The 15,903-nt window shown below is 44.2% G+C and overlaps 1 protein-coding gene across 1 annotated transcript in view; it reads left to right on the top strand.

The window, feature by feature from the left end:
- Nucleotides 1-14,157, top strand: part of LOC126234398 (elastase-1-like) — a 59,920-nt gene extending 45,763 nt beyond the window's left edge. The window contains exons 5-7 of the mRNA XM_049943084.1: nucleotides 2,688-2,795; nucleotides 6,946-7,052; nucleotides 13,801-14,157. Of these exons, the coding sequence (XP_049799041.1) occupies nucleotides 2,688-2,795; nucleotides 6,946-7,052; nucleotides 13,801-13,986 (401 nt within the window). The 3' untranslated portion in view covers nucleotides 13,987-14,157. The remainder of the gene's footprint in view (nucleotides 1-2,687; nucleotides 2,796-6,945; nucleotides 7,053-13,800) is intronic.
- Nucleotides 14,158-15,903: the final 1,746 nt, after the last annotated feature.

Genomic DNA, 15,903 nt, shown 5'->3' with positions numbered 1-15,903 from the left:
AATCGCAGGCGCTCCTGTCTGTGATGCAGCGCCTAGGGTAACTGCAGCCATGGTCTCTGAGCTGATAGTCCATGCTGCTGCAAACGTCATCGAACTGTTCGTGCAGATGGTTGTTGTTTTGCAAACGTTCCTATCTGTTGCCTCAGGGATCGAGACGTGGCTGCACGATCCGTTACAGCCATGCGGATAAGATGCCTGTCGTCTCGACTGCTAGTGATACGAAGTTGTTGGGATCGAATACGGCGTTCCGTATTACCCTCCTGAACCCACCGATTCCATATTCTGCTAACAGTCATTGGATCTCGCCCAACGCGAGCAGCAATGTCGCGATACGATAAACCGCAATCGCGATAGGCTACCATCAGACCTTTATCAAAGTCGGAGACATGATGGTACGCATTTCTCCTCCTTACAAAATGGTTCAAATGGCTCTGAGCACTATGGGACTCAACTGCTGAGGTCATTAGTCCCCTAGAACTTAGAACTAGTTAAACCTAACTAACCTAAGGACATCACAAACATCCATGCCCGAGGCAGGATTCGAACCTGCGACCGTAGCGGTCTTGCGGTTCCAGACTGCAGCGCCTTTAACCGCACGGCCACTTCGGCCGGCTCCTCCTTACATGAGACACCACAACAACGTTTGACCAGGCAACGCCGGTCAACTGCTGTTTGTGTATGAGAAATCGGTTGGAAACGTTAATCATGTCAGCACGTTGTAGGTGTCGCCACCGGCGCCAGCCTTGTGTGAATGCTCTGAAAATCTAATAATTTGCATAACACAGCATCTTCTTCCTGTCGATTAAATTTCGCGCCTGTACCACGTCATCTTCGTGGTGTAGCAATTTTAATATTGAATTCCCTAACGATTTCCGAAAAGGAATGTCCCATGCGCCTAGCTGCAACTACCTTTACGCGTTCGAAGTCTGTTAACTCCCGTCGTGCGGTCATAATCACGTCGGACCCTTTTTCACGTGTATCACTTGAATACAAATGACAGCTCCGCCAATGCACTGCACTTTTATACCCTGGGTACGAGATACTACTGCCATCTTTATAATTGCTCATAGCTATCCCACGACATTTGTCGTCTCAGTGCCTGTTATGTGGCTCACTTAATAAAAGCCGAGAATGTTCTCCGCTTGTGGGAAACCTGTTTAGTTTCATTCATATGAAACCGAAGAACTTTTTTTTCGTTGAACAACTTTTTACATCCTTTGACTCATGTTGAGAACATTCTCAGATGAAGTATATTCTCAGACTTGCTTTATTCATGCGAACGTGAGAATGTGCTCCGAAATTCCGAGAATAATGTACATTCACCGTTTGATTCATACGACCCTATGTTCGGTTGGAAACTGGTTGAGCTGTAGATGTTTCTACCAACAGCAGCAACTCCCGTTGAGTTTGAAACCGTTTTTCACTGATAGCACATCACCCACGTTTCAGTCACTGTCGGTATGGATCTTTTTAAGACCACTATTCTTACGCCCTGTTACACAGCTGCAAGTGATACACCATTGTTTGTAGAATCGTTGGACAGTCCGTATTGATACATCAACAAATCGGGCAACTTTATTCGCCGTATAGTCATAGACAGTCCCAAACACGGCTGCTCGTCTCTGCTGTTTTGCTGCCGTCCTCGTACGTCTCTCGGTCGACACATCTCACTGCTCTGATACCATTCAATCGGCTGACGTATGTACACCACTTCATTGTCATGACTTACGAGAGGCAGTCAATCGGAAACCAAACACCCGCCACGGATCATGGAATGGTCGCTGACGGGTGCGCAACTGTACCCACTCTTGCACTTCCCCGTCCGACTGAAACGGACGTCAACACACACCTTTCCTCAGATCGCCAAAGATGTGAAAGTCACACGGTGAAGGACGCGGGCTGTAGGGAGAGTGTTGCAGTACTCAACCAGATCGCTGAAGCGTAGTCTTCGTCTGACTGGCAATGCGTGTGGGTGGCTGCTACCTTGCAACAGTATGATTTCGTGCAACAGCAGTACGACAGACCGAGGGCAAACGCTGAAGCCAACGGTGGAAACATCCCACATCTCCCCCGCCAAAGAAATCCAAAGCATTTCACACAAGTTCCAGTAAGCCATGATGACCTTCTTCTTCAACTGCAGGGGTCGTCTGCTAGTCGAGTTCCTCGAGCGCTCACACTGCCAATTGGACGAAGGCAAGGCTTCAGCGATTTGGTTAGGAAACACTGTAATATCCACTGTACAGCCCGGATGTTTCATCATGCGATTTTCACATCTTTCGCTACTTGCAGAAATGCATGTGTGGACGACGGTTTCAGTCGGAAGAGGGAGTGCAAGAGTTGGTGCAGCTGCAGATCCTTCAGCGGCCGACCGTGTTCTAACGAAACATGGATTGATCGTATCGCCTCCCAATGGAATAGATGTCTTAAAGTGTGTGGTGATTGCTTTTGAATGGAATGATTTCACGGTGCGGCTGTCCTGAATGTGTGTCACTTAAACGTCAGCAGTGGTGGGTCACATGATGGGTGCACTCCAAAGCTACCATTGCGCTATTTTAAGGGGGGTCACTAATATTTTGTCCTGTGGGTTTCGTTTCCTCTTAGTATTTAGTCATGTCTTGACAGTGCGATATATCAGCTTTGAATCCCACAAGGCGTGTGAAAAAACATGCTCTTTGTTTATGTTGCAGCCTACGTGCGGCCAGCCAAACTGCCCGCTCGCTCGGAGATCGGCAAGGTCTACTTGGGTCAGGAGGGCGTCTTCGTGGGATTTGGAACCACTACTGCTGCGTCCGCAAGTACAGAAAAGCTCCAACCTCTTGTCATTAAACGTTTTAAATTTCGGAGTACTGCAAAACATTCTTGCTTGATATACTGTAAATTCTAATAGACAACGGTGTGTTGTGTGTGGGGATCAATATTCGTCATGGTAGAGACTGCAAAATATTGCCTCCGCAGCGTTAGTAAGGACCGACGCTCTGTGCACAGACGGGCAGAACCTGAGCGTAAAGTACGCGAAGAATCGCTGTGTAACTTCAAACTGGAACGGCTGATTTCTAGAAGCGATTCGTATACGACAACTTTCGATAGGAAAACCGATATTTGACAGGGTTAGCAAAATCGATTCAGGCATTAACATGTAAACATGGGAGCGAAAAACGAATTCCGAAATTCAGTTCGAGTCTTCCAGAAATTGTACCGTATACAAACGCAGAAGTAAATAAAGTACCTTAAAATTTTTAACGGTGTAACTCGTTTTCCTTTGGGTGAATAAAAGTAAACTTCGGAGTAATAAATATTCTTGCTGTAACTATGGTTAATTTCGAAATACAGGTACGGTAAGAAGAAAAGGTTGCATTAGGTCTCGTTTAAATCGCATCACATCGCATCCCATGTTTCTTAACTTTATACTGAATAACTTTCTACAAAATTCACAATTAAATTTCCGTTTGTTTCCAATCGATACGCGTTGAAGACGTTCGTTGTTATTGTAGTTATAGAACTACTTCGAATGTGGCTTTCTGTAGAGCCTTCTGAACTGGAATATATCCTGTAGAACTTTCTACCACAGGACTTCTTCAGATTACGTAGTTGCCTTTCAAGTAGTACCGCGCACTGTCGTAAAATTACATTTTTAATCAAATATCAATTGTTTTATTTAAATACCGAAAATATGGTCATTATATTCAAAAAAATGGTTCAAATGGCTCTGAGCACTATGGGACTCAACATCTGTGGTCATAAGTCCCCTCGAACTTAGAATTACTTAAACCTAACTAACCTAAGGACATCACACACATCCATGCCCGAGGCAGGATTCGAACCTGCGACCGTAGCAGTCGCGCGGTTCCTGACTGAGCGCGTAGAACCGCTAGACCACCGCGGCCGGCTGGTCATTATATTGATACAAAATAATAATCTTAATTAAATACCCACTTTTTTAAACTAAATGTCCAACACATGCTGCTTTTCATGTCAGATATTTTTTAAAGTTTCGACGTATCCCGAAGACAGTTTTCATAGTACTCCATTTGATTATGACCACATGGACGATATTGTTCGTTAGTTACATGTTGCACAGAGCATTTGAACGATTCTTTAATCGAAATGATGTGGGACGAATCATTTTATAAGATATGTGCAGGTATACGTGTTAAATTCAATTAATTTCTTTTCCACGCTACCAGTTTTTCAACTTTTAAATAGAAATTCGTTCATGGGATAGAGAGGATTCTCCAGGAGAAATTATATTTAAAACTTGTTATTTTATGTTATTGGACAAATGATCAAAATTTTTTGTTGCTGTTATATTGAACTCCTTCCTGGGCCATTGATATCTTCAATTGATTATGACCACATGGACGATATTGTTCGTTAGTTACATGTTGCACAGAGCATTTGAACGATTCTTTAATCGAAATGATGTGGGACGAATCATTTTATAAGATATGTACAGGTATACGTGTTAAATTCAATTAATTTCTTTTCCACGCTACCAGTTTTTCAACTTTTAAATAGAAATTCGTTCATGGGATAGAGAGGATTCTCCAGGAGAAATTATATTTAAAACTTGTTATTTTATGTTATTGGACAAATGATCAAAATTTTTTGTTGCTGTTATATTGAACTCCTTCCTGGGCCATTGATATCTTCAATGGTACATAATGAATTTCGTTTTCCCCTTCTAGTGTTTTTCGTATTGCAAATTGCAATGGATTACTTACGACGAATTTCATTAGCGAATATATTTATTGCAACGGTATAGTTAAAATGCCTAACTCAGTGAAGGGGTACCACATGACGGCCTCGGTGAAAACCACATACAATGACGGAAAAGATCGCAACAGGAAAAGATAATTAGCGTAATGAAATTTCAGGAATACACATGCCTTGGTAACATATGTAAGTGATTGACATTGCAAGATAACAGGTTAATGTAAGTGCGAGATACGCATTGCAGATGTGAAATGCAGGTACATTAATAACAAGTGTAACCGTCAGAATATTGAACGCCAGCGTATAAACGTACATGCGTTGTGTTTGGCGGGTGCTAGATGTCAGTTTGTGGGATGGAATTCCATTCCTGTTGCACTTGGTCGGTCAATACAGGGATAGCTGTTTGTGGATGACTGGAGGTGTCGTCCTATGATGTCCCATATTTCTCGATGAGAGACAGATCTGGTAATCGACCTGACCAAGACAACATGTCGCAGTCTATATAGCATGTTGGGTTGCAACATCAGTATCTGGCTATCGTTACCCTGTTAGACAAAAAAAACCTATAACGCTGTTCATGAATGGCTACACAAATTGAATCGCCAGAATGACGTACAAATTTGCAGTCCGGGCGCGTGGGATAAGCACGAGAGCGCCCCTGCTGTCATACGAAATCACACTCCTGACCATAGCTCCAGGTCAGACAGGTTGGTTGCAGGCCCTCAAATGGCTTTCTTCTAACCAACACACGGCCGTCACTGTCACCGAGGCAGGAAAAGCTTCAATCAGAAAACACGACAAACCTCCACCCTCTCCTCCAATGAGCTCTCGTTTGACACCGCTGAAGTCGCTAATGGCGATGGTTTGGGGTCAGTGGAATGCACACTACAGGGCGTCTGGCTCGGAGCTGTCCTTGAAGCAACCGATTTGTAACTGTTCGTTGTGGCACTGTGCCAACTGCGGCTCAAATTGCTGCTGCAGATGCAATACGATGCACTAGAACCATACACAGAACACGATGGTCTTCCCTCTCAGTAGTGTCACGTGCCCGTCAGGTCTGCTTGCAACCGAACAGTCTGGCGACCACCGCTGACAGCAAGCATGTACAGTGGCTATATTCCCACCAAGTTGTTCTGCAGATCAGAGAAATAATATCCAGCTTCTCGTAGCCCTATTACACGCCCCCATTCAAAGTCAGTGAGATGCTGATAATGGGGTCTTTGTCGCCTTAATGGCGTTATTGACTGACATCAACTCACCACGTCCAATCTGATAGGTAACTAACGTTCAAGACCGTTACAGCTTGTATTTAAAACAAACCTGATTCGCATCCTCATAGTGTCCTACTAGGGCCACTCTTATGAGAATAGCGTGAAATTTGAATAGACATCATCTTTCAGATGTAGAAATACGCCATCAACTTTCGTTTACGTCGAACAACTCTTCCTTGGTATCGCGATTTTTTTCCCGTCCATGTATTATTCTTACTGCTCGCTTACGTGCAATCAGTACGTTGTTTCTGTGTTGAGCTGCCCCAGAAAATTATTCCATTAGACATAACTGAGTAGAAATATCCAGAATACGCTAGGAAGTTAACTGGTTTGTTTCCAAGACTAGCACTATGCGAAGAGCAGAAGCAGCTGAACTATTAGGTTGAAGGGCTCAGCAATATGCTTCTTCCACCAATAGTAGATTTTATAAATAAATAATTTTAAAGCCAAGGCGATCATGGGGTCCTTTCAAAAATGATACACGATTGTGAACTCTAGATGAACGTGAAGTTAAAATAATATTTCTGCAGTCAGAGCGTGTCGCATTACAATTCCACAGCTCACTTCTACCTTCTGAGTTTTTATACTGAAACTACAGGTTCTTATTGTTCTGCTTATCATTTGCTACCGACGTTTATACCTTTATTTGTAAAAAGCTTAGACCTTTTGCTACAAAGGATATTTGATATCCAAATGCAAGGTTTCTCGACGATATGTACTGATAAAATTCTCTCGAATTTCCAGCCGCGTCACGTGGTTTGAAATCCACAATGGTTTTACACGACTTGATGCGGCTGAAAGTTTGAGAGAATTATGAACGATATTTGATTTACACCCCGCCCTCTTTTTCAGGACAGAACCTTTGCACTTCAGAGTAAATATGTTACATATTGAACGCATCAATTCCATCCCAAAGACTTTTGATTTTCTTTCACAGTATGAGTTACATGTTGTGTTCCAGACGCCATCTCCGACTACAACTTGAACTACGCGATCCTGGAGGTGATCGACGACGGAGACGAAGGTTGGGCCATGCGTGCCAAGGGACACAACGGAGAATCAGGCTGTGTAAGTACGGTTGTAATACTGACTCCATAAAACCATCTGATCACCAGGGTAAAGGCACACGCTCCCCTCTCTGAGGTGTTGTGTTCCAGTCCTTGGAGCAAGTCTTCAGATTTCGCTGCCATCTGTGAGTCTCGGATTCTTTATGCAGGTGGACATCCTGCTAGTCTCGTAGCATAATTAGGTAAAAAAGACAACTAGTAAAGTCGCTACTTGGGCTATTTACTCCGTGAACTAAGGTATCTGTCAAATCGGGCTGGGTCCGAGCCCTTGGCTTTGATGGCAGTGGACGAGGGTTGGAAGTGTAATAGTGGCAACTATTTATTTACAGCTCGTACAAAATACACACGTGTTTCATTTACTGACCTTCAGAGTAGTCACCAGCATTGTGTATAACCCGTTGCCAGCTATGTGGAAGTCATAGGACACTCTTAGCAGTGCCAGTTGTGTTGACAGTTCGGGCGGGGCGGTCTGTTGCCCGACGAATTTGTAGCAGTTATGAAGCGAATGCCGTGAAGTGTTTCCTTCAGTTTAGAAATCGAGTTGAACTCACGAGGGCTTAAGTCAGTGGAGTGCAGTAGGTGGTATAGCATTTGGCAGCCCCATCAGTCAAAAAAATCAGTAACAGTGTGCACTGTACGTGCTTGAACATTGTCCTGCAAAATGATGGTCAGGTCCTGCAGAAAGTGTCATCACTTCTGTCTCTATGCTATTCATTTTTGGAGCACAACCTACGACCAGCTTAGAGGCAGACACTTTCTGCAGGACATGACCATCATTTTCCAGGACAATGCTCAAGCACGTACAGTGCAAGCTGTTACTGATTTCTTTGACTGATGGGGTGCTAAGTGCTACACCACCTACTGCACTCCCCTAACTTAAGCCCTCATGAGTTCAACTCGAAATCTAAACTGAAGGAAACACTTCAAGGTATTCACTTCAGAACTGCTACAAATTCGTCGGGCAATAGACCGCGCCGCTCAAACTGTCAACACAACTGGCACTGCTAAGACTATCCTATGACTTCCACATCGCTGGCAACTGGTTATACACAATGCTGGTGACTACTTTGAAGGTCAGTAAATCTTTGAAACACATATCTATTTTGTACGAGCTGTAAATAAATATGAAACTTCCTGGCAGATTAAAACTGTGTGCCCGACCGAGACTCGAACTCGGAACCTTTGCCTTTCGCGGGCAAGTGCTCTACCATCTGAGCTACCGAACCACGACTCACGCCCGCTCCTTCTGCCAGTATCTCGTCTCCTACCTTCCTACCAGAGCACTTACCTGCGAAAGGCAAAGGTCCCGAGTTCGAGTCTCGGTCGGGCACACAGTTTTAATCTGCCAGGAAGTTTCATATCAGCGCACACTCCACTGCAGAGTGAAAATCTCATTCTGTAAGTAAATAGTTGCCCCTATTAAAGTTCCAACCCTCGTACTATAAAACTGAATCATTGTTCTGGGAAAATTGGAAACTGATTTGTGTGAGTTTTACTCGTATTATGAGTGTAATTGTTATCGTTAGTGAGGTTCCAGTACCACTGCTTAAAACACTTATTGATTATTATAACAGCTGTTTCGGAAGGTTTACATTCTCAAGTACGTCTACATTGTCCTGACGTATATATATCATCTCGAGTGACTGTATCTGGTGACTGTTCTCCTTATATTTCACGTGAAATTCTAAAATTCTATTTCACGTCGATTTTATACTGTTTTGTTCAGTGTGGTGAAACTTTTATACTGTCTGGCGTAACATTTTGAAATGGTACTGTAAATACACTCCTGGAAATGGAAAAAAGAACACATTGACACCGGTGTGTCAGACCCACCATACTTGCTCCGGACACTGCGAGAGGGCTGTACAAGCAATGATCACACGCACGGCACAGCGGACACACCAGGAACCGCGGTGTTGGCCGTCGAATGGCGCTAGCTGCGCAGCATTTGTGCACCGCCGCCGTCAGTGTCAGCCAGTTTGCCGTGGCATACGGAGCTCCATCGCAGTCTTTAACACTGGTAGCATGCCGCGACAGCGTGGACGTGAACCGTATGTGCAGTTGACGGACTTTGAGCGAGGGCGTATAGTGGGCATGCGGGAGGCCGGGTGGACGTACCGCCGAATTGCTCAACACGTGGGGCGTGAGGTCTCCACAGTACATCGATGTTGTCGCCAGTGGTCGGCGGAAGGTGCACGTGCCCGTCGACCTGGGACCGGACCGCAGCGACGCACGGATGCACGCCAAGACCGTAGGATCCTACGCAGTGCCGTAGGGGACCGCACCGCCACTTCCCAGCAAATTAGGGACACTGTTGCTCCTGGGGTATCGGCGAGGACCATTCGCAACCGTCTCCATGAAGCTGGGCTACGGTCCCGCACACCGTTAGGCCGTCTTCCGCTCACGCCCCAACATCGTGCAGCCCGCCTCCAGTGGTGTCGCGACAGGCGTGAATGGAGGGACGAATGGAGACGTGTCGTCTTCAGCGATGAGAGTCGCTTCTGCCTTGGTGCCAATGATGGTCGTATGCGTGTTTGGCGCCGTGCAGGTGAGCGCCACAATCAGGACTGCATACGACCGAGGCACACAGGGCCTACACCCGGCATCATGGTGTGGGGAGCGATCTCCTACACTGGCCGTACACCACTGGTGATCGTCGAGGGGACACTGAATACTGCACGGTACATCCAAACCGTCATCGAACCCATCGTTCTACCATTCCTAGACCGGCAAGGGAACTTGCTGTTCCAACAGGACAATGCACGTCCGCATGTATCCCGTGCCACCCAACGTGCTCTAGAAGGTGTAAGTCAACTACCCTGGCCAGCAAGATCTCCGGATCTGTCCCCCATTGAGCATGTTTGGGACTGGATGAAGCGTCGTCTCACGCGGTCTGCACGTCCGGCACGAACGCTGGTCCAACTGAGGCGCCAGGTGGAAATGGCATTGCAAGCCGTTCCACAGGACTACAACCAGTATCTCTACGATCGTCTCCATGGGAGAATAGCAGCCTGCATTGCTGCGAAAGGTGAATATACACTGTACTAGTGCCGACATTGTGCATGCTCTGTTGCCTGTGTCTATGTGCCTGTGGTTCTGTCAGTGTGATCATGTGATGTATCTGACCCCAGGAATGTGTCAATAAAGTTTCCCCTTCCTGGGACAATGAATTCACGGTGTTCTTATTTCAATTTCCAGGAGTGTATTTCGTGTAATTTTTTGACAGTACACACCATATTTACAATATTATATCAGAATATTAAGACGCACTGTATAAAACAGCTAAAATCGACGAGAAATCGATATTTTAGAATTTACATGAAATATAACGAGAACAACCAGCAGCTACGGTCACACCAGATGTTATATATACGTAAGGACAACGTAGAGATACTTAAATGTGGATATCTTGCGAAACAGCTGTCGTAATAATCAATAAAGGTTTTAAGCAGTAAGACTGGAAACATATGTCCCTTCAAGACATATACTTCACTGCAGTAACTCTGTTACTTTTACAAATGATTAATTTATCTGTACGTGATCAGGAGTATCCGGAAGCCCCGTGTAATACGAAACTGACGACCAGATGTCACCAGAAACTTATGCGGCAGTGTAAAAGGAGACGGGGAATATTGTGTGTCTCTATCCTGTGCGAGCTTCATCATCTCCGAAAAACTAGTGCACCCTACAACCTTCTGAATCCGCTTACTGCATTCACCTCTTGGTCTCCGTCTACGATCTTTACCCTCCCACACTTCCCTCCAATGCTAAGTTAGTGGTCCTTGATGTCTCAGAATGTGTCCTACCAACCAATCTCTTCTTTTGGTTAAGTTACTTGACTAATTTCTTGTCTCCCCAATTCTATTCAGTACTCCCTCATTAGTTAGGTGATTTATCCACATAATCTTCGACATTCTTCTGAAAAACCACATTTCGAAAGCTTATGTTCTCTTTTTGTCTGAACAGTTTATTGTCCGTGTTTCACTTACATACGTGGCTACGCTCCAAGCAAATATTTTTAGAAAAGTCTTCCTAACACTTAAATCTATAGCCAATATTAGCAAATTTCTATACTTTAGAAATGCTTTTGTTGCCATTACCAGACTACATTTTATAACCTCTCTACTTCGACCATAATCGGGTATTTTGCTGCCCAAATAGCAAAACTCAGCTACTACTTTAAGTGCCTCGTTTCCTAATCAAATTCCATCATCACCTGATTTTATTCGACTACATTCCATTATCCTTCTTTTGCTTTTGTTGATGTTCATCTTATACCAACCTTTCAAGACACGGTTCATACTGTTCAACTGCTCTTCCAAGTCCTTTGCCGACTCTGACAATTACAATGTCGTTGGCAAAGGTCAAAGTTTTTATTTATTTTCCCTGAGCTTTAATCCCTACTCCAGATTTTTCTTTGGTTTCCTATACTGCTTGTTCAATGTATTGATTGAATAACATCGGGGATAGGCCACAACCCTGTCTCACTGCCTTCTCAACCACTGCTTCCCTTTCATTCCCTTCGACTCATATAACTGCCATCTGGTTGTTGACAAGTTGTGAATAGCCTTTCGCTGCATGTCTTTTACCTCTGCTACCTTCCGAATTTGAAAGAGAGTATTCCAGTCAACATTGTCAAAAGCTTTCTCTAAGTCTACAAATGCTATACACGTAGGTTTGTTTTTTCTTAACCTGTCTCCTAAGATAAATAGGAGGGCCAGTATTGCCTCGCATGTTCCTACATTTCTCCGGAATCCAAACTGATCTTCACCGAGATCGGCTTCTACCATTTTTTCCATTTTCTGTAAAGGATTCGTATTAGTATTTTGCAACCATCACCTATTAAGCTGATAGTCAGCAACTGCTTACTTTGGAATTGCAATTGTTACATTGTTCTTGAAGACGTACGTATGAGGGTGAGTCAAATGAAAACCTAAATATTTTTTAAAATATTATTTATTGTGCATAAGTGGTACAAAGCTGTATCACTTTTCAACATAATCTCCCCCACGCTCAATGCAAGTTCTCCAGTGCTTACAAAGTGCATAAATTCCTTTAGAAAAAAATTCTTTTGGTAGTCTACGCAACCACTCATGCACTGCACGGCGTACCTCTTCATCAGAACGGAACTTCATTCCTCTCATTGTGTCTTTGAGTGGTCCAAACATATGGAAATCACTTGGGGCAAGTTCCGGTGAGTATGGTGGATGAGGAAGACACTCAAAATGCAGGTCTGTGATTGTTGGAACTGTTGTACGGGCTGCGTGTGGCCTTGCATTGTCATGTTGCAAAAGGACACCTGCTGACAGCAACCCACGTCGCTTTGATTTGATGGCAGGCAGCAGATGATTTTTTAGGAGCTCTGCACTGGTGACAGTGGCCCCTCTAGGCATGTAATCCTCCAAAATGACGCCTTTTTCGTCCCAAAAGGGAGTCAGCATAACCTTCCCTCTGATGGTTCTGTTCGAAACTTCTTTGGTTTTGGTGATGAGGAATGGCGTCATTCCTTGCTCGCTCTCTTCGTTTCTGTTTGGTTGAAGTGAATCCAGGTTTCGTCCCCAGTAACGATTCTTGCAAGCAAGCCATCACCTTCTCGTTCAAAGCGCCGAAGAAGTTCTTCACAAGTATCAACACGTCGTTCTCTCATTTCAGGAGTCAGCTGCCGTGGCACTTATCTTGCAGACACTTTGTGAAACTGGAGCATATCATGCACAATGTAGTGTGCTGACCCATAACTAATCTGTAAACATGCTGCAATGCCATTCAGAGTCACTCGGCGGTTTTCATTCACTATGGCTTCAACTGCTGCAATGTTCTGTGGAGTCACAACTCGCTGTGCCTGAACTGGACGAGGAGCATCTTCCACTGAAGTCACACCATTTGCGACCTTCCTACTCCATTCGTAGACTTGCTGCTGTGACAAACATGTATCACCGTACTGAACATTCATTCGTCGATGAATTTCAATAGGTTTCACACCTTCACTACGCAAAAACCGAATAAAAGAACGCGGTTCGTCCCTGATTCAAGTCGCAAGTGGGGCGGCCATCTTTATACTGATACTGCGACGGTATGTGTGCATCTGCACTATGCTGCCACCTACAGGCCATTCTGCACGCTGTTGGTGCGCACGCTTACCAACTTACAGGATAACGGCGCGAAATTTCCATTTGTTATTCCAAATTTAAGGTTTTCATTTGACTCACCCTCGTACATTCGTTGGCCACCATGCGAAACGTGCTGCAAACAATCCCGGAATCTCTAGTGTGGTTACAGGCTGCCGTGGCTGCAAATGGTCGTCACACTGAGCAACCTTTGTAGCCTGGAAAGTAAACACGGTACACAATTAACAAATGTCACCCTCTCATGTGGAAATTAAAATGTGTTTCTTTCAATGCTTTATTCGTTATTTCTCTTCCGCACGTCCTTACGGAAGTTTCCACAAAATTTCATTGTCCTACGAGCAGTGGTTTTTCATACGGGCCCTCTCAAATAGCGAAATTTTAATTATAACCACCCTGTACGTTGGCGAGAATAACTCTGTTTGCTTACTCCGTAGATTTTCCTATTTTAAGCAGCACACGGCCAGTTTGCATGGCAGTGGACTCCTGTCGATGACTAAAGAGGAAGTCTTGGGAAGCTGAAAAATACAAACGAATCTGACGCGGCATTACAGCCGAGAAACATTCATAGAATAACGTCGCCGCGAAAGTCTTGTTTCTCACGTGAGGATGTGCGTATGGTTGCAGGACGACTACGGCAGCCCGCTGGTGCAGTACAGAAACAACGACACGGCCGTGGTGATCGGCGTCAACACCTTCATCGCCGGCGGCGACGGCTGCAACAACGCCGTCACCGGCTTCACCGTCGTCTCGCTCTACCTCGACTGGATCTCCTACGTGACTGGCGTCCAGATCGACCATGTCCACGCATGACGTGCCTCCGCTGTCTGTATTTCCTGAAGCCCAGCCATTCTACTCACGAGCTCATCCGTTCTCGAAATTCCAGCGATGTAAAATGGGCTTCTACGACTAAATTAAACTGTGGTGTATTAGAAGCAATGTAATTGAATTCTGTGTATAATATAGAGTAAATGAGTCAGCTAATTTGTTCAATTTTTACCTCCTCTGAACCAGCACCGGCCACTTAACAGTAGCTTTACGCATGGGAAGTGAGCTGTGTTTACGCCTTTCCCCCTCCTATCCACTCCTTCTGACAAACACACACACACACACACACACACACACACAAACAAACAAACAAACAAACAAAGTCTAAATTTTAATGCTGGTAAACTGGTAAACAACTATAATAAGGCGACAGAAATTAGTTTAGTAAAATCTGTCATGAGATTTAATAAAGAAAAACGTGAACAACATTACATTCATCTTCAAACATTAAAAGGTTATCAAAATATCCAAGTCGAACATGTACAGATCGTTAGCCTACGGTAACACTTCCGACCTCTACCCTCAATCAATGCTGTTGTTGTTGTTGTGGTCTTCAGTCCTGAGACTGGTTTGATGCAGCTCTCCATGCTACTCTATCCTGTGCAAGCTTCTTCATCTCCCAGTACCTACTGCAACCTACATCCTTCTGAATCTGCTTAGTGTATTCATCTCTTGGTCTTCCTCTACGATTTTTACCCTCCACGCTGCCCTCCAATACTAAGTTGGTGATCCCTTGATGCCTCAGAACATGTCCTACCAACCGATCCCTTCTTCTGGTCAAGTTGTGCCACAAACTCCTCTTCTCCCCAATCCTATTCAGTACCTCCTCATTAGTTATGTGATCTACCCATCTAATCTTCAGCATTCTTCTGTAGCACCACATTTCGAAAGCTTCTATTCTCTTCTTGTCCAAACTATTTACCGTCCATGTTTCACTTCCATACATGGCTACACTCCATACAAATACTTTCAGAAATGACTTCCTGACACTTAAATCTATACTCGATGTTAACAAATTTCTCTTCTTCAGAAACGCTTTCCTTGCCATTGCCAGTCTACATTTTATATCCTCTCTACTTCGACCATCATCAGTTATTTTGCTCCCCAAATAGCAAAACTCCTTTACTACTTTAAGTGTCTCATTTCCTAATCTAATTCCCTCTGCATCACCTGATTTAATTTGACTACATTCCATTATCCTCGTTTTGCTTTTGTTGATGTTCATCTTATATCCTCCCTTCAAGACACCATCCATTCCGTTCAACTGCTCTTCCAAGTCCTTTGCTGTCTCTGACAGAATTACAATGTCATCGGCGAACCTCAAAGTTTTTATTTCTTCTCCATGAATTTTAATACCTACTCCGAATTTTTCTTTTGTTTCCTTTACTGCTTGCTCAATATACAGATTGAATAACATCGGGGAGAGGCTACAACCCTGTCTTACTCCCTTCCCAACCACTGCTTCCCTTTCATGTCCCTCGACTCTTATAACTGCCATCTGGTTTCTGTACAAATTGTAGATAGCCTTTCGCTCCCTGTATTTTACCCCTGCCACCTTTAGAATTTGAAAGAGAGTATTCCAGTCAACATTGTCAAAAGCTTTCTCTAAGTCTACAAATGCTAGGAACGTAGGTTTGCCTTTCCTTAATCTTTCTTCTAAGATAAGTCGTAAGGTTAGTATTGCCTCACGTGTTCCAGTATTTCTACGGAATCCAAACTGATCTTCCCCGAGGTCGGCTTCTACTAGTTTTTCCATTCGTCTGTAAAGAATTCGTGTTAGTATTTTGCAGCTGTGGCTTATTAAACTGATTGTTCGGTAATTCTCACATCTGTCAACACCTGCTTTCTTTGGGATTGGAATTATTATATTCTTCTTGAAGTCTGAGGGTATTTCGCCTGTTT

Source organism: Schistocerca nitens, chromosome 2 (assembly GCF_023898315.1).
Source record: "Schistocerca nitens isolate TAMUIC-IGC-003100 chromosome 2, iqSchNite1.1, whole genome shotgun sequence".
NCBI classification, from domain to species: Eukaryota; Metazoa; Arthropoda; class Insecta; order Orthoptera; family Acrididae; genus Schistocerca; species Schistocerca nitens.
The sequence above is the reverse complement of the archived record's forward strand: the minus strand, read 5'-3'. Positions and strand labels throughout refer to the sequence as shown.